The 19,136-nt window shown below is 39.8% G+C and overlaps 1 protein-coding gene across 7 annotated transcripts in view; it reads left to right on the top strand.

The window, feature by feature from the left end:
- Positions 1-19,136, top strand: part of DRC9 (dynein regulatory complex subunit 9) — a 45,448-nt gene that overhangs the window by 21,173 nt on the left and 5,139 nt on the right. For all 7 annotated transcript variants that reach the window (XM_031033653.2, XM_031033651.2, XM_081832334.1 and 4 more), the window contains 3 exons: positions 1,393-1,474; positions 10,665-10,826; positions 11,794-11,868. In XM_031033653.2, coding sequence (XP_030889513.2) covers positions 1,393-1,474; positions 10,665-10,826; positions 11,794-11,868 — 319 coding nt within the window. The remainder of the gene's footprint in view (positions 1-1,392; positions 1,475-10,664; positions 10,827-11,793; positions 11,869-19,136) is intronic.

The following is a 19,136-nucleotide window of genomic DNA, read 5'->3' as shown; positions in this document are numbered from 1 at the left end:
TTAAAAAAAAAAAGTCTTTAAAAAAAAAAAAAGAAAATCATCTTTCATAATTTTGAAGGCAATACTCCACTAATTTCTAGTTTCCCTCATAAATAACACTTATTTATTTAACTGAATCTACACCAGGGTTCTGAATTTATTATTCGAGGTAAATATTTTGCATCTTTCTTACCTGTTTCTTATAATCTATAAATGGGAATTACATAATCTATAGTTCGGCAATGACAATCTCAATTTCAAGATTCTAGTTAACTACATGCTTTCTAAACATTTCTGAATACTTATCTAGATGCTATTTAGTGGGAAGGTGTTTTGGTTGTGGCTATAGACTGAATGTTTGCATACCCCACCCCTGCCCCCAATTTATTTGTTGAAACCCTAACCCTCAATGTAATGATATTAGAAGGTGGGACCTTTGGGAAGTGATTAGGTCATGAGGGTGGAGGCCTCATGAATGAGATTAATGCCCATATAAAGGACACCCCAGAGAGCTTCTTCTTCCCTTCCATCATATAAAGATGCAAGTGAAAATGACCATCTGTGAACCAGGAAACTGTTTCTCACCAGACACTGAATCTGATGGCGCCTAGATCTTGGACTTCACAGTCTCCAAACTATGAGAAATGAATTCTGTTATTTATAAGCCACCCAATCTGATATATTTTGTAATGGTGGCGTGAGCTAAGACAGTTTTTATTTCGTTTTGTTTATTCTTATATTGTTTTATTTATTATATCGTTTTGTTTTTTTTCTTCAGACCTAGATAATGGCATTACTAGAGATAAGCAGAATTCTGTTTCTGAGTACAAACAGAAACCTAAAGTAGTTACGTTCTAATTCAGATGGTACTGAATTTGAATCCTGCTTTGCCATTTACTGTTTGTGTGCCCATGGCAAGTGTGTTAAGTCATGTCTTCTGAGAGTTGCCAAGATGAGATTATTCATGCAAAGACTTTATCAGGGGAAACACCTGTGTGAGAGAAAATGTGGAGGGAGCCTTCGGACTCAATGCTGAACTGACCCCAAGCGAAGGAGAGGGAGGTTAGGTGGAAGAGAGTGCCCTGCTCTTCCTTTTCCTCCTCCTCCTCTTAGCTTTTTCTCAGCATCAGCTATTTTAGATACAACATATAAGCCAAAACCTCCTTTTCTGGTTTACTAAAACAAATCGCAGTGTTCTATAAAGTGTGACTGAAAGTGTTCCATGGACCAGCACCATGAGCAACATCCGAGAACTTGTTAGAGATGTGAATTCCAGGGCCCCATCCCAGACTTAATGAATCAGAATCTCTGGGGTAGAGCCCAGGAATCTGTTTTTGAACATTGGGGGTGAGCCTTGTGCACACTAGAGTTTGAGAAGCACCCCTCTAAATAAATCATTCTTATTTCTTCTAGGGAGGAAAAAGGGAAAAAACAGATAAGATCTCTTCAAAAACAGCTGCTTAATGTCAAAAGAGAACAGCAAGCTGAAGTACAGGTAAGAATCACCTGGCCAACACTGAAAGTTACTGAGCTAAAACAGCCATGTAGAAGCCATCTTTCTTAAGCAAAGAAAAATTACATATGAGAAATTGTTGTTTCTCCTGGGATGCCTTTACTAATCAGAGTATATATAAAGAGAGTAACTAGAGAGTTGCCTGGGGTATATAAGTAAGTCCAGAATAGAACTCAGGGAGACCCCAACTCTCTGGAACGCTTAGTCTGTTCTTACTCCTCCCATCCCACTCAATCATACCACCTGCCCTTTCCCTACAGGAGACCTTATCCCAGGCAGTCTCTTGTTTTCCAGCATCCCAGATGGGAGACTGTAGTCCCAGATGGGACATTAAGCACATTACAAACCTCCTTATACATGATGGTTAGGTTTGATAACGTCATCTGTATTATATTTCAAGTACAGAGTGGGTTTAGTGGGCTTTTTTAGTCATTAGGACCTAACCTTATATCTAATTTACCTCTACAAGAAAATGCATCCCAAGTTTTAAGCAATAGACTTGCAAAACAATGCTTGGGCTACAGTGCAGGCAGTTAGAAATTAGTTCTTTTTTTTTTTTTTTAAGATTTTATTTACTTATTTGTCAGAGAGAGAGAGAGCACAAGCAGAGGGAGCGGCAGGCAGAGGGAGAAGCAGGCTCTCCACTGATGTGGGAATTGATCCCAGGACCCTGGAACCACGACCCAAGCTGAAGGCAGACGCCCAACCAACTGAGCCACCCAGGCACCCAGAAATTAGTTCTATTAAGATTTCTAACACTATTAGCAGTTTAGAAAGTTACAGAATATGGCTTAATATCAGCTTTTGCCTAGCTATTTGGATAAGTTTATGCTTCAGGGAGTCTTCATTATTCCGTATATCAAAGTTAGAAGACTTTTTTTTAAAAGATTTTATTTTTATTTATTTGACAGAGAGAGAGACAGCTAGAGAGGGAACACAAGCAGGGGGAGTCGGAGAGGGAGAAGCAGGCTCCCCACTGAGCAGGGAGCCCGATGGGGGGCTCGGCCCCAGGACCCTGGGATCATGACCTAAGCCGAAGGCAGACGCTTAACCTACTGAGCCACCCAGGCACCCCAAGAAGAATTTTTTTTTTTAAGATTTTATTTATTTAAGAGGGAGAGAGCATGAGCAGGGGGAGTGGCAGAGGGAGAGAGAGAAGCAGGCTCCCTGCGGGCTCAATCCCAGGACTCTGGGATCATGACCTGAGCCGAAGGCAGACGTTTAACGACTGAGCCACCCAGGCGTCCCAGCCAGTATGTTTTCAGATAGTTTTAAAGTTCCATTTGCTTGCACTCCTCCTACTAGAACTCCAATTATCCCTATTTGGACTTTTTGTTATTGACCTTCAGGTCTCTGTGTTTCTTAAAAAAATTTTTCTCTTTGTTCATGTGATTGAATAATCTCTATTTGTCTATCTTCAAGTTCACTGACTTTCCATCATCTCCATTCTACCTATTAAGCCCTTCTAGTACTTTTTTTGTTTTAAAATTTAGATAATGTATTTTTTTAAATTTATTTATTTGAAAGAGAATGAGAGAGAATGAGAGCATGAGAGGGGGGAGGGTCAGAGAGAGAAGCAGACTCCCTGCTGAGAGGGAGCCTGATGTGGGACTCGATCCCAGGGCTCCAGGATCATGACCTGAGCCAAAGGCAGTCACTTAACCAACTGAGCCACCCAGGTGCCCTAGATAATGTATTTTTTAGTTTTAGAATTTCTATTTAGTTCTTTTTTTATAGCTCTATTTCTCTGCTGAGATTTCTTGTTGGTTTTTTTTTTTCTAATTTATTATGAGCATATTGCTTTTTATTGAGCTTTGTTTAAACTCCCTGTCCACTGGGATGCCTGGTTGGCTCAGCTGGTAGAGCCAACAACTCTTGATCTCAGGGTTGTGAATTCAAGCCCCACGTTGGGTGTAGAGATTACTTAAAAAGAAAATCTTAAAAAAAAAAACTCTTGTCTGCTAATTCCAATATTTGGCATTTTAAGGTTAATCTCTCTTGAGAATGGTTCATAGTTTTCATTTTCTTCAATATGAACTAATTTTGGAATGTGTCCTGGACAGTGTGAATATTATGTTGTAGAGACTCTGCATTCTCTTCTATCCCCCAAAGTGTACAGGCATTTTTGTTTTAGTGGTCAGTTAACTTGGTTAAATTAAAACTAAAAACTCTCACCTACATTGGGCAGGAGCTCATCTCAGTTCACTTTCTTTTATCCTTAGCAGGTCTGCCTGCATTCTTCCTGGCACCTGTGTGCCTCAGAAATCAGCTGCAGATTTGGACAGAATTTATACACCAAATGTGAAGCTTCCTTTCTCCCTTTCAGCATTATTGAAAATTATTTGGCTGTGGTTGTCCAAAATCTGTTTTCTGGTTTTTCAGTCTAAAAAGACTACGGTATTTTGAATCAGGGTTTCCACTGCTTTACACATGCCACCACCCCCCACACACACGCCATAGTGCTGACTGTGGTCTAATCAAGGTCATAAAAAGTTGGAAACTCACCACATGCTGCACCCTTCTTACACGCGTCTCCTTCCTCCAGAATCTGCCTGATTTTGTACACTCCAATGTTTTATGTAATTTCCTTTTATATTGAGTCCAGAGTTTATAGTTATTAACTGTGTGAGGGTCATACTTGTAGGAGCTTATTGGCAATAGTGAAAGTTGAACTTCTAAATATTCAGTTAGAAGATAGAACTTGGGATATGTAAGGAACTAAAAGAAGGCCAGTTTATAACTGCTAAAGTTTGGAGAGAAAGGGAGAGAATAACATAGATGAACCTAGAATGGGAGATAGGGAACAGATTATGGAGGGCCTTATAAGCCATGCTTCTCCGGGCAAACATCAGCAATGGGTGCCATAAAGGTGGGGGAGGCTCATCATGTAAGAAATCTATCTTGTCCCTGGGGGTCAGGGTTTGGACCATGTTGAAATTCTGGGTCTGTAACCTTTGTTGTTGTGTTTCTTAGGGCTATACCAATCTTCTCCAGACCCGTGGCTTTAGGTTGACCTGAAGTTTCTTTAAGCAATTACCCTTACCTCATTCTGCTGCCTCCAGCGCATACAATAAAACTTTCCAGTGCTGGAGCTGCCACTGAGGTATTTAGCATTGGGGAGATATTCTCAAAACAGGATGCCATGGAGGATTTATTTTTCTCCTGGGCCTGGGGCTTCTCATTTCCCTTAAATTTATATATATGTGTATTTTTTTATATATAGTAATATAATAAATTATATATATATTTATTATGTATATATATGCCTTCAAGGAGAAGGTTGGCTGATAAAGAAGAGTACTTCACTTATTTCAGCTTTGCCCTGATTATTGAGGTTAAATGTAGTAACAATGAAGTATATGAACCCACCCCTACTCATTTCAACTGGTTACAGGAGCCAAAGGGCACAAAGCTGGATGCCCTGCAACCCTAAAATTTCTTAGATCCCGACTCACATGAATGTCTAAACTGGGTGGCCTTAAGCCAACTGTAGCACTAATTCCTCAGCTTTTGGTTCTTTATTCAGCAACCCCATTGCCATCCATAGTCATTGACTGTACTTTGTTCTTTTTTTTTTTTTTTTTTAAGATATATTTATTTATTTATTTGACAGAGAGAAACACAGCGAGAGAGGGAACACAAGCAGCAGGAGTGGGAGAGGAGAAGCAGGCTCCCCGCCAAGCAGGGAGCCCGATGTGGGGCTTGGTCCCAGGACCCTGGGATCACAACCCGAGCCGAAGGCAGACGCTTAATGACTGAGCCACCCAGGTGCCCCATTGACTGTATTTTGGAAAGCTCAGTGCTATGCAGAAGCTTTGCATCATATTTTATTTTTTTTTTAAGATTTATTTATTTGAAGGGCGCCTGGGTGGCTCAGTCGTGAAGCGTCTGCCTTCAGCTCAGGTCATAATTTCAGGGTCCTGGGATCGAGCCCCACATCGGGGCCCTGCTCAGAGGGAAGCCTGATTCGCCCTCTCCCACCACCCCTGCTTGTGTTCCCTCTCTCGCTGTGTCTCTCTCTGTCAAATAAATAAATAAAATCTTAAAAAAAAAAAGATCTATTTATTTGAGAGAGAAGGGGGTACGCACATGGGCAGGGAGGGGCAGAGAGAGAGAGAATCTCAAGCAGACTCCCTGCTGAGTGCAGAGCCTGACTTGGGGGCTCTATCTCACGACCCTGAGATCCTGACCTGAGCCGAAATCAAGAGTTAGACACCTTAGCCGACTGAGCCACCCAGGCCCCACTGCATCATATTTTACAACAGGCCTGAACTACTCCATCCTCCAAACCATACTTTGGTTTTTCTCTGGCCACACTATTACTACCTTTTGCATGTTACCTAGTTCTTTTCTTCACTTAGCACCTCAGCTTTTTGTACTCTTTGATGACTTTAATTTCCTTTTTGGGGGGGACTGGATATAGAGTGGGTACCAAAGAGAATAGGTTGAGATGACTCTGATGATCTCTGGGCTCCAAAATGGATTAAAGAAGTGAATGAAGAGGGCGCCTGGGTGGCTCAGTCGTTAAGCGTCTGCCTTCGGCTCAGGTCATGATCCCAGGGTCCTGGGATCGAGTCCCACATCGGGCTCCCTGCTCGGCAGGAAGACTGCTTCTCCCTCTCCCACTCCCCCTGCTTGTGTTCCTGCTCTCGCTATCTCTCTCTCTGTCAAATAAATAAATAAAAATCTTTAAAAAAAGAAGTGAATGAAGATATAGAAGGCATGCTTGCTAATTTGCAAGCAACTGAAAGCTGGTATATGATAAGTAATAGACATCAGAATTCAAAACCCAATTGATTACTAGAACACTGAACTGACTCTAGGAGGATGCGAAAGTGAAACAAAAGGCCTAATTTTGTTTAGAAGACTGTTAGAAGTTGAGAATTGTGAAGACCTAACTTGTCTTCAATAGTTTCATTAGAGGTTTAGCCAGGTTCTAACATGAATCCCTGAGGTTAGGGTCTTACCACTTTTTGTGGTAGTAACAGCATTTTTTAAAAAAGATTTTATTTATTTGAATGAGAGAGAAAGAGAGGGAAAGCAAGCACAAGCAGGGGGTGCAGAGGGCAAGCAGATTCCCCACTGAGCACGAAGCCCCATCCCAGGACCCTGAGAGCATGACCTGAGCCAAAGTGAGACGCTTAACCAACTGAGCCACCCAGGTGCTCTGTAGTAACAGCATTTTTAAAAAGTGCCTGCCTTCCCATCTTCTGTAGATTTTGCAGAGTCTGCCTTTTACAGTGCTGCTTCTACTGGATTGTCCTCAGAACCCTGACAATCGTGACCAGTCTCGTTAAAAGCATTTGAAGTGCTTCCTCTTTGTTTTGATTACTGCAGTTTGGGGCGCTGTATAGTATTTATACAGTAGGGAAAAAAATACTCCCGTGTTCTCTGTTGTAGTTAGACATTTATAATATTGTGTATAGTTTTAGGCATTACATTTAAAGGAGTTTACTCAGAGGAGATCAGTCAAGATCAGTCAATAAAGGAAACTTTATTACAAAAGAGCAGAGGAAATTGGTACAATTGAAACGGGAATTGTTCAAATGGAAATGAAGGAATGGCTGAAATTGGAGCCTGAAACTTTAGAAGTCTGGACCTGTTTCATCTGCATCTTAGAATGGGTGACTGTGTAGCTCAGAGTTTATTCAGAGACTGTTTTAGAACCAGCCACTATTCTTAGTCCTAGACAGACAAATACAGATGTTAACTTAATACAGAATTGTATTTTTTTTCTTTGGCTTTTGTCACTTTAATAGACCACATTCCCATTTTCCTTTTTCCCTCCAACCAAACCCTCTTCTCTACTTTGTGTTCAGTTATGAAAATGGACACTACCATTAAAATCCTTTGGCTTACACTTTTGTGGCAGTCATTGGAGCCTTATTAACTATAATTGGTTGACTGCTTGTTTCCATTACTAAATCATCCTCCTCTGAATTCAAATAACGAGTACAGATCTGAAGGCAATTTGGGGATTTGTAAGTCAAGTTTGGTCTGCTACAAAAACCCACAAATATGCTGCATTAGTCCACAGACCTTGATCATGGGGAAGGCTGTAGACACCCTGGGCGACCAGGGTTATGCTGGTGGGTTGTGGTGAGGGCAGATCTTTTCGTAGTGAGAATCCTAAAAGGAACTCCTACAACCCACGACGACCTTTGGCCTGTACCCACCCTGCTTCTAGGTTGCTTCTTTTTTGCAGACCGGGAAGATGAAGATATGGGATGATACTGCAGTGCATTTGATCATGATTTTACCATCACTAGCCTGTCAACATTTTCTATCTTCCTCTGTTCCCACACGGTGACCATAGAAGGCCACAAGTTGTGCAGAACAGCATTATAGGAGGGAATAATCTGAGGCCCATGGCAACAGCACTGAAACCAGATGCCTTTGGCTTGGCACAGGGTAATTGTAGACCAGTGGTTTATGACCTTATTAAGTTACGTAACATAATACCTTTTGCTTGCCATAGGCAGAACCTCCTAGAGTTTTAACTGCATTTCTGATCTTCATATTTTTACTCTGAAAGACTCAATATTTGGTTTGATAAAGAAAACTGACCAGAACATTTTCTTGAGTTTTTGAAAGTATATCTTTGTATGGATGCTATTTAATGAATACCTAACTGTTCAACACCATTAGATTCTGTGAGAAATAAAACTACAGTTTTATATGGGCTGAGGTTTTCTAGAAAAGGTTTTCTGGACTTAAGTGGCGTATAAGCAGGACCTCGAAGAAAGCCTAAGCGGTTAAATAGGTATAAAGATTCCGGCCAATGAGGAAGTGAAGCTGTCACATTTCACTCTAACTCAAGTCTTCCTAGAAATCCAGACTTTATCGCTGACTACCATACAGCTTGAATTAGGAGGGAGGAGGGAAGCAAAATGGGAAGAGATGGGAAAAGGGAGGAGCGTGTAGAAAGAAGGGAAGGGGGAAAAGTGAGCCAAAAAAGGCCTCTCTTAAAATGCATTTAATAAACATTTATTGAGTAGCTAAGTTGTGCGAGGCACTGGCAGGATTCTACAGTTGAGAAAGGTCTTAGGTTAAGTAAATTGCCCACAGTCCTACAACTTGTAAGAGGTTAAGAAGTACTGCGATGTATTAGCAACTGGGCTTGTCCCACGTTCTCTGCCAGAGATACTTATCTTCTTGGAGGGGCTCTGATACCGTCGGAATAACTGCTGGATAATTGGAAGGATTCCATAGAGTTACACCAAGAAGCCAGACAAGATGCTTGAAGAGTTCCTTTCTGACTATTTTTAGGGGCCTATGATCCTTTAAACGATGTTTGCTTTTCATTGTGGATGATCTTGACCGATTTCTGCTTTGCTTCTTCTTCTAATGCTTAGAACTAACTCCACCCAACTTACGTGGTACAACTAAAGTTGGTTGGTATTTAGAGAAACAGAGATCTCTGACTAAAGCAATGCATTTTCATTATTAATTGTGTTTGCTTGTCGTGCTGTCAGCTAACTGATCATCTCTCTGTGAAATTACTCATGCTGTGTATGGTTCTTCTCAAACAATCAGATGTTACCTCCCTGACTAAAACCCTTCTGAGGCTCCCCATGGCCCTTGGATTACAGTTCAGACTCCATACTAGTGCCTGTGAGGTCCTACATAGTCCATCCTACCTCCCTCTACAACCTCATCTTGTCCCACTCTCAACCCTTGCTGGGATAGTCTCTGGACTTTTTTTTCATTTCCTGGAATGTATCCAGGTTTTTGCTGCCTCAAGACTTAGGCACTTATTTTTCCTTTTTCTTAGACTCTTCCTTGACCCCACTTTTCATGTGACATACATACTTATCGTTCAGGTGCCAGATTTAACATTCCTTTCTCAGAGAATCCTTTATAGACTATCTGATCTAATGTGGGCCTCCGTTGTTACTCTGTCCCATGGCCTGTTGTCCTATTCTTTAATAGTGTTTTGTGCCTTTAAAAAAGTTTGCTTTCTTTTTTAAGATTTTATTTATTTTATCTTTTAAAAGATTTATTTATTTATTTTAGAGAGAAAGAGAGAGAGCAAGCAGGCAGAAGGGCAGAGGGAGAGAATCCTGAAGCAGACTCCCCGCTGAGCAGGGAGCCGGACATGGGGCTCGATCTCACGACCCTGAGATCATGATCTGAGCTGAAATCAAGAGTTAGCTGCCCAACTCACTGAGCCACCCAGGCACCCCTTAAGATTTTATTTTTAAGTAATCTCTACACCCAGCGTGGGCTCGAACTCCTAACCCTGAGATCCAGAGGCGCACGTTCCACTGACTGAGCCAGCCAGGTGCCCCAAAAAGTTTGTTTTATTTTAATCACATCTCTGTCACTAGACTGTAAGCTTTATGAAGGCAAAGACCATGTCTATTAGGTCTCCACTATTTAACTTAGTATGGTACTGAATGAATATTTTTTTAATGAATATGGAAACCTTGAAATTGCCAAGCACTTTGTGACCTGCAAAGAGTTTTTACATATTCTTAATTAATTCCTTATAATCACTTGCTGAGATATTCCAGACAGGGCAGATATTAATGTTTTTATTTTATAGAAGGTAAGACTTGGAGAGTTTAACTGACTTGGCCAGGTTAACACAGCTATTGGGGGCTTGGGTGGGAAGACAGGTCTTTTGATCATTTAGACCAGGGCTCTTTCTACCAAACTGTGATAGTAATGGGAAACCTTTGTGCATACAGACTACCCAAATAGTGTACCTAGGAAAGAATCTCCCATTCCTGATGCTGAGAACTACTTATCCTTCATTTTCATGTATACTATCCATGATTATTGGCTAACTTTCCTATAGTGCAATAACAGAAAAATAGATCCAGTTCCTTGTTGATTTATAAATACAAAAGGTAGGCTTTAGCCATTGGCTGAACTGAATGGAGGTAGAATGTATTTTTTTTTACTTTATTATTTTTAAAATGATTTATTTATTTTAGAGAGAAAGAGAGAGAGAGGCCAGGGGGAGGGGCAAAGGGAAAGGGAGGGGGAGAGAGAGAGAATCTCAAGCAGATTCCCTACTGAGCAAAGAGCCCAATGCCAGGCTTCATTTTATGACCCTGAGATCATGACCTGAGTTGAAATCAAGAGTCGGATGCCCAACGAACTGAGCTACCCAGGCGCCCCCTGAATGTATTTTAATTTAGAAACTTGGTCTTAACCTCTACAGAGTCGGAATGAATATATTGCTCACCTCAAGGACCAGTTGCAAGAGATGAAGGCAAAAACCAACATGGAAAATCACTATATGAAGAAAAACACTGAGCTGCAGATCTCCCAGACCCAGAAGAAATGTAACAGAACTGAGGAGCTCTTGCTGGAAGAGATAGAGGTAATCACTACTACATTAGGAATGAACACGGTATATGGCATTCGAGCTGTCACTCTTCGTATTGCCTCAGCTAACAGAGGAGGAAGGAGGGGAAGATTTTCTTGATCTTTGCTCCATCTCTCCTGCAGCTCTCACATTTGAGACTAGAAACAAAAACAGAATGAGGTCTTGTGTATTTGCAGGCAGAGATTCTGATAGGCTGTAGGCTACATCCACTGTTTTTTGTGATGACTTTGAAAATCAGTTGTGCTTTCTTCCCTTGGTCACTTTATCCTTATTTTATGAAACCAGTTGCCGTTCCAAGATACTTACTAAGTGTGGTTTTTTGCTGCTGCCCAACTGGTACCTTTTATCCCTCCATTAAGAAATATAAAATCAAGAGAGCTGAACTTCATTCAAAGCTAAATTTATAAAGCTGGCAAGTCACAGTGAAAAATTATCAGGAGAAAGAAACAAGGAGTAGACCCTCATTAGAAAAGGAAGGACACAATGGCTAACTGAACAGTAGGTAGGTGGGAAGGAGCAAACATGAGTGGCGTCATCCGTGGGGAGGAGGACTGCTTTCTCTGGGCCCCCCTTATTTGAAAGCTTACTCCCCGGGTTTGTCATACGACTCTGACTACAAACTTTCTTGCATTCTGGAATTTCCTTTTCTAGGCCTAAGAACCTTGTCCCCTTGAAGTATTGTTTCTCTCCTTAAATTGACATTACTTTATCCAGGCAAGCGGATCCTGGTCCTTTTGTCCTGGGCACTGGCACGTGTCCTGCAGAGTGCCCGACACATGGCTCAGTGATGTTCATGAGCACGAATTGGGTTGAAGGGAATGATTTGCCGCCCTAGAGCAATATGGCAGGATTCTTGGGATCCCAGCTGGTAGAGAAAACTGAGATATGGTCACAGCTACACCTCTAATCTTGAGAACTTCTCATGGCAAGAATTCCTGATACTGGTTTATTGTTGTCACAGAAGCTGAGGCTGAAAACCGAAGAAGAGAACAGGATTCATATGGAGATTGAAATGTTCCTTAGAAAGGAGCAGGAGGTGGGTCACCAAAACTTTTCTACCCTCTAATGGGTTTGTGTTCCACTTACAAAATACCAAGGATGGCAAAAAAAATTTTTTTTAAGGAAAAATTTTTTGAGGGATAAAAAAATCAACCATAATTCTACTGGCCTGATGAATGAGCTGTAGCCCATATCTTGTCTCACAGTTATCTATCTGAATGAATATTTTATAAAACTGTAATTTGAGTACAGGTAAAATTTTGTCTTCTGCCTTTATCATTTAGCATTATATAAGAAACTGTTTTCTTGCTTCTATATTCCTCATAGTCATAATTTTAAAATAAAATTTACTGATTTTTAAAATTATTAAAATAACACACTCTGAGTTGAGGGAAGATTTTTTTAAATTGTCAATTGCTTTTTCACTCATTTTTTTTCATGTTATTACAGTGTCTTCATGAAATAGTTTAAAATAGTTTTATGTTCTATTGAATGGTTATGCCATAGTTTGCTTGTTACCCTTTATTTTGGATATTTAGATTATTTCCAAGGTTTCATTATTATAAATAATGCAGTAATGAAAGCTTTGCCCAAAAAACTGTTTTCCTTCATTGCAGTTATTTACCAAAAGTAAATCTGAAACATGACAGTATTATGTCAGAGAGACTGGACTCTTGATAAATATTGCTAATACTTTCTATTCTACACTACCATCAACAATGTAAATTGCTGACACTAATTTCAAGGTATCATCAACCACACTAGGCATTTTAGATATTTTTAAGGTGTTAATTTAATGAGTTGTTTTATTTTGCTTTTTTTTGCTAATAGAATTGAAAAATTGACCATTTTTTCATATATTTCTTTATCTTCTTTCTTCTTGTGTGAATTATGTGATTGAAATGGTTTTAATTAGTATTTCTAAAACTAATAACAAACTAAGCTGAATGGAGTTTTAAAAAAATATCCCTGTTGGGTGAATAAGGAAAAAATTTCTAGCTTACAATTCAGTCTAGCTTCTTTGAGAAAAGCTAATAAATTTTCAGTAAACAATTCCAAATTTGTGATTAAGAAATACTTTATAGATGCTATCTCAGAGGGCCTTACTGAAAACAAAAATCTGGTAGGCTATTAGGAATAGGGTCTTACACCCAGGCAGTTTAGGGATTATGTACCATGTTACTTGTTCAAGTGTTAGATGCATAGTTAGCATGTGCTTAATAACAGTCAGATGAGTTGGTGGATAAATGGATAATGGATGGATAAAGTCAGTGTTTCCTAGATCAACAACCCAATAACACAAGCAATGCATAAATACTTTTCTTTTTTTTTTAAGATTTTATTTATTTATTTGACAAAGAGAGACAGTGAGAGAGGGAACACAAGCAGGGGGAGTGGGAGAGGGAGAAGCAGGCTCCCGCTGAGCAGGGAGCCTGATGTCGGGCTCGATCCATGACCTAAGCCACCCAGGCGCCCCCGTAAGTATTTTTCAATGAAAAATTTGAGACAGCACAGAAATACACAGATTTTAAAAGGTGAAAAAGTGAAAGCTCTTGTAATCACTCCAAATTGTTCCAGTATTTCTTCTATATCTTTTTCTTGATATGCATACTTGTGTATGTACCTAAATACTTACGTTTTTAGTATTTATCTAGCCATCTATTTATTTATTAATATATTGATATTTGTGACATAAATGGATCCTACTATATATATTGTTCCAGACTGGTTTTTTTTAAATTTTTATTTATTTAATTTATTTAAAGATTTTATGTATTTGACAGAGAGGACACAGCCAGAGAGGGAACACAAGCAGGGGGAGCGGGAGAGGGAGAAGCAGGCTTCCCGCGGAGCAGGGAGCCCGATGCGGGGCTCAATCCCAGAACCCTGGGATCATGACCTGAGCCGAAGGCAGATGCTTAACGACTGAGCCACCCAGGCGCCCCTGTTTTTTTTTTAAAATATACTTTGTCTTAATGTTTCCTATAGCAGTACAACTGCTATATAATATCCCATTGAAGGGATAGACCAAAATTTAGTTAACCATTCTTCTGCCAGTGGACATTCAGGTTGTTTCTGAGTTTTGCTAGTATAACAATGCTAAACATTCTTAGATATGTCTCTAAATGCATGGTATATGGAAAGGCTATTCATTTTTGCCTATCGCCATAGATGCCTTATGTCCTCTCATATTAGTTTTAATGGCTTTTCAGTTGATTCATTTAGATTTTCTAGATAGAAAATCTTATTGACTGCAGACAAATTTATATTTTCCTTTTTGTTATTTATATGTCTGTTTCCATTTTGTGGCTTATTGTATAGCTTGAGTGTCAAGTGTAATGTTGATTAGTAGTAGTGGTAATGGGGCCCCATTTTTCTATTCTTGGTATTAATGGTATTTCAGTCAGTATTACACGTGAATTCATAATCATGCCAAGTTTCTCACGTGCAAGTTAGGGCATTTATTGGGAAATAATGGGACCCTGAAACTCGGAATAGGAACATCTCTATGGATTCAGAAGTAATTGATAATCTTGAACCCCCAAGTAACTCTGAGCCTCCCTTGCCTGTGGAAGTAGTATGCCCTCCAGGGTCTGAGGAGATTAGCCTTATTTTCCCTGAAAATGCCATAGTAATAACTTCATCTGAGTCAGATGCTCACTCTCAAGACCCAGCACAATCACTCCTATTGCCCCTGGATCCATTACTAGAGTCAAATCTCAGCAAGTTCCAGGGTACAGATAACTCAGATAACTATAATTCAGAGGGAAATAGCTTATAAACCTAAAGCATTACAAGACTTCGCTTGTAATTGGGAGACATGTATGGGAATGGATTCTAAGGATGTTAGACCAATGCGGGTGGGATATAATGCTGGATTGAGTCACGTTCATTGATATGGATATACTTACTAGAGATTCTGGATTTGATGTGATAGCTTGTGAAGCTGGAGGTGACTCTAAGAGTTCACTTGAAACTTGGACTCAACAACTCAGCAGTGGCCCACATTTAATGAGGTGGAGATGCCAGAGCTTCCCTGCTATGATCTGGAGGAGAATCCAAAGACTTAGGGAAATAGGAATATCAGAGTGAATTTGTGTGACCTACAGATCTGCTGCTGAGCACCTACATGTAATGAGTTTCTGTGAGACATTTTTTCCCAGAGGACACTCCTATACTAAGACATTGAGAAATACATTAGTGAGGGGAGCACCTGCATCCTCGAAAAGGTCTTTGGTTGCTTTCCTATGTAGGCCAGGTAAGATCATGGGTGATATCATCATTGAAATGGCTTCCCTGATGTCAGTGGTGATGATGGGATCCTGGAGAGCCAGAGGACATGTAGCAGCACTTAACTGCTAAAGACAGGTGAACACATTTACCATGAAGGGCAGTAGGAATGTACTGGAAATCAGAATGCCTTTGCCCATAGGGGTATTTGGCAACAGCTGATTAATCATGGTATCCCTATGAACAAAATTGATGAGGGGCCTGATAAAGAATTACTTGATATATGTAACAGAAGAAAGTCCAAGATTAGAAGCCAAAACCCTGATCTGAGTCACCACAATGAAGGATCATGGTTTCTCCTCCAATTTCCAGAACTAAGTCAATTCAGAGACCAAAGCTCCTTAATTGAAAGGGCCACGTCCCCCTGAGAATGAACTCTGCACTATTACTGCAGGTATATATTGTGAATCTTCCCCTAAGCCTACTCAAAGGGACCAGTTACTATACACTGGAAAACAGAAAATACCCAGACTTTTTCAGATTACTAAACATTGGCTCTGATTTGATATTAATTCCTGGGGACCCGAAACAACACTGTGGTCCCTACTCAAAATGAGGGATTGTAGTGCTCAGGTGATAGGTGGAGTCTTAACTCAAGTCTGATTTACTCTGGGACCACTTGTTCTGTGGATCCACCCTGTAGTTATTTCCCATTATGGAACATATAATTGGAATAGACATTCTCAGCAACAGACAGAATTTCCACACTGGCTCTCTGACCTATGGAGTGAGGGCTATCATGGTGGTAAGGGCTAAGTAGAAGTCTCTGGAACTTCCTCTTTCTTCCAACATAGTAAATCATGAGCAAATGCTGGACGCCTTTTGCAACTGCAGAAATTAGTGCCAACAAAGAAGAAAGAAGCAGAGGTAGTGATATTTACCACATCCCCATTTAATTCAGCTGTGTGGCCTGTTGAGTTGAATGATCTTGGACAATGACTGGGGCTGTTGTAAGTGCGGTTGGGTGATGACTCCAACTGCAGCTACAGTTCCAGGTGTAGTATCTTGACTGGAGAAATTCTTCAAAGGCCACTGGCACTTGGTAGGCAGCTATTAACCTTCACCTGACCAAAGCTTGTGTCTCCAACCCAGTTTGGAAGAAGCTCCAGAAGCAGTTTGCTTTTACCTGGCAGGGCCAACAGTATACCCTCACAGGCTCACATCAGGGCCATAATACCGTCTACGGAGACACTGCCTGCTTTGACTTTCTGCAAAACATTGTAGTAGTCCACAGCATGATGCTGATTCTATCTGATGAACAGGACGTAGCAAGGACTTTGGATGCCTTAATAAGACATATGAATGAGAAGGTGGGACAGAAGCTATTTTGGGTAACAGTTTTGAATCACGGTTCAGTTAGGTGACAGAAAACACACCAGTAGTTTCAGCAGGGAACATTTAGCAAAAGAATCATTAACTGATAATAAGGGATTGGCTACAAAGAAAGGATAAAAGAGAACTCTAAAGACCATCCTAGGTTCGAAGGATTGTATCCAAGGAAGGGATAAACAGAGAGAGATGTTTGCTTTGTTGTTCTGGGTCAGAGCACGTTCATAGGTAGTGGGATAAAGTGGGCAAACTGGGAACGGTGGGCTCTTTGCTAAGCAAGAATCCTGTTGTGTCAACAGAACTTGACGGTGAATAAGTGGCATCAGTGTCCCACACACATGCCACTGTCATGCATGTGCCCCAGGAACAAAAGAGGAAGGACGCTGGAACCAAGGAGTGAAGCTCTCCTGTCATGTCCCTCCAGCACCCTCTACTGACAAAGCTTATCACTGTGCCACAGGGCAAAAGAGAACTAGTTAGATAGAGCAAGCATCCAGGGTGACAAAGCTGGCTGGTAAAGGATGCATGTGGGGTTGAGAGGCCATCAGTTGATACAGGCACAAATGGGGATTGTATGAGGTTTACTCCGTAGGTTTATGGGAGATAAACTTTTATCAAGTTAAGTAAGTTTCCTTTTGGTCTTGCCGAGGTTTTTTTTTTTTTTTCCTTTTTAATCTGGAATGAGTATTCATGTTTTATGAGATGGATTTTTTCCATCCATTGAGATGATATGGGCTTTTTCTTTTTTAATATGCTAATAAAGTAAAATATATTAATAGATTTATTGCTGTTGAATCATCTTCAAATTCTTGGGATAAACTCTACTTGTTCATAATATATTATTCTTTTACCAGACTGCTAGATTGATTCATAGATTTTTATTTTGCATTTATATATTCCATAAACAAGATTAACCTATAGATTTATTTTTTGGTGGTCTTTGTGTTGCTATCAGTTATGCTAACTTAGCAGCTTGACTTGGGAAGCTTTCCACCTTTTTATGCTCTGAAACCTAAAAATACCAATAGAACAAATAGATTATTATCTGTTCCTTGAAACTTTGCTAAAATTTAGTCATAGACAATCTTGTCTGGGTACCATTTTCAAGGGGAGATGGTCAGCTACCTTTTCAATTTTTTAAATGATTATTGATGTCTTCAGCTAAAGAATCTCTTTTTGAGTCATTTTTGGTAATTTCTTCCTAGAAAGAACCCATTTCATCTAAAACATTCCTTTCAAATTTATTAGTATAAAGGTGTGCTCCAGTCTCTCACAATTTAAAACTTTCCTTTATTCCTGTAGTTATCTTTTTCATCTTTATTTTAAAAAAATTTGTGTCTTCTCTCCCTTTTTCTTGCTAAGATTTGTCAAAGTTTTGGCCATTTTATTGGTCTTCGCAAATACCATCTTTTGGCTTTATTGAGCAAATCTGTTTGTTTTATTTTTTCCTTTTCACATTAGTTTTTGCTTTTATTTTGAGTAATTAGTTGATAATCTTTTGTCTAGTTTTTTAAATGTTTTATTCACTTATTTTTAAATTTTATTATTTTCTAATACATGCATGTAACCCAACGTATTTTCTGAGTACTGTTTGGCTGCAGAATACAGGTTTTGATACATAATGCTTATGTTGTCATTCCTTTTTTTTTTTTTTTTTAAGATTTTTATTTACTTGTTGGGAGAGAGAGCATGAGAGAGAGCGCGAGTGAGCACAAGTAGGGGCAAGGGCAGTGGATGAGGGAGAAGCAGACTCCCCGCTGAGCAAGGAGCCTGATGCGGGACTCCATCCCAGGACCCTGGGATCATGACCTGAGCTGAAGGCAGATGCTTAACGACTGAGCCACCCAGATGCCCCTGTTGTCGTCATTCCTTTCAAATAATTTCTAATTTATTTATTTCTCCCCAACATTTTATTTTGAGTGTTCCTTTCAAATAATTTCTAATTTATTTATTTCTCCCCAACATTTTATTTTGAGCGTTTCCAAACAAACACAGAGTTGGAAGAATTTTACAGTGAACACCCATATCATCTACTGGTAGATTCTACCATTAAGATTTTTTTATTCTTGCTTCATCACATTTCTATACATCCTTCCTCCATTAATTCATCTTACCTTTTTCACGCCTTTAAATAAATTATAGGCATTATAATTTGTAGTTTATAATTTATTACTTCCTTAATCTACAAGTTATTTGTGTATTTTTTTGAAGATTTTATTTATTTGAGAGAGAGAACACGAGAGAGAGCAGAGAGCATAAGTAGGCAGAGCGGCAGGCAGAGGGAGAAGGAGAAGCAGACTCCCCACTGAGCAGGAAGCCTGATGTGGGGCTTGATCCCAGGACCCTGAGATCATGACCTGAGCCAAAGGCAGATGCTTAACCAGTTGAGCCACCCAGGCATCCCATATTGTTCGATTTCTTGCTGTCTAGTGCAAAGTCATTATTTGCATACCACTTTCATAGTTTTGTATTATCAGCATACCACCTGTGTTATTACGATTTTGTACATAATTACTCACCTAAACAACAAAATTAAGATTTTTATATCATTACTATAAAAGAAAAACCAGTATCATTTGCCATAAGTAGAGATTAACATAAATAGAAGTTCAATAAATACCAAATGATATTATTGCATTTTAGCCAGTTCTTCTTGCCTGCCTGGAGACTGTCTCTTTTTGTTAA

This window comes from Leptonychotes weddellii, chromosome 1 (genome assembly GCF_054177405.1).
Source record: "Leptonychotes weddellii isolate Sample4059 chromosome 1, ASM5417740v2, whole genome shotgun sequence".
NCBI lineage: Eukaryota > Metazoa > Chordata > Mammalia > Carnivora > Phocidae > Leptonychotes > Leptonychotes weddellii.
This window is presented reverse-complemented; position numbering and strand designations above follow the sequence as displayed.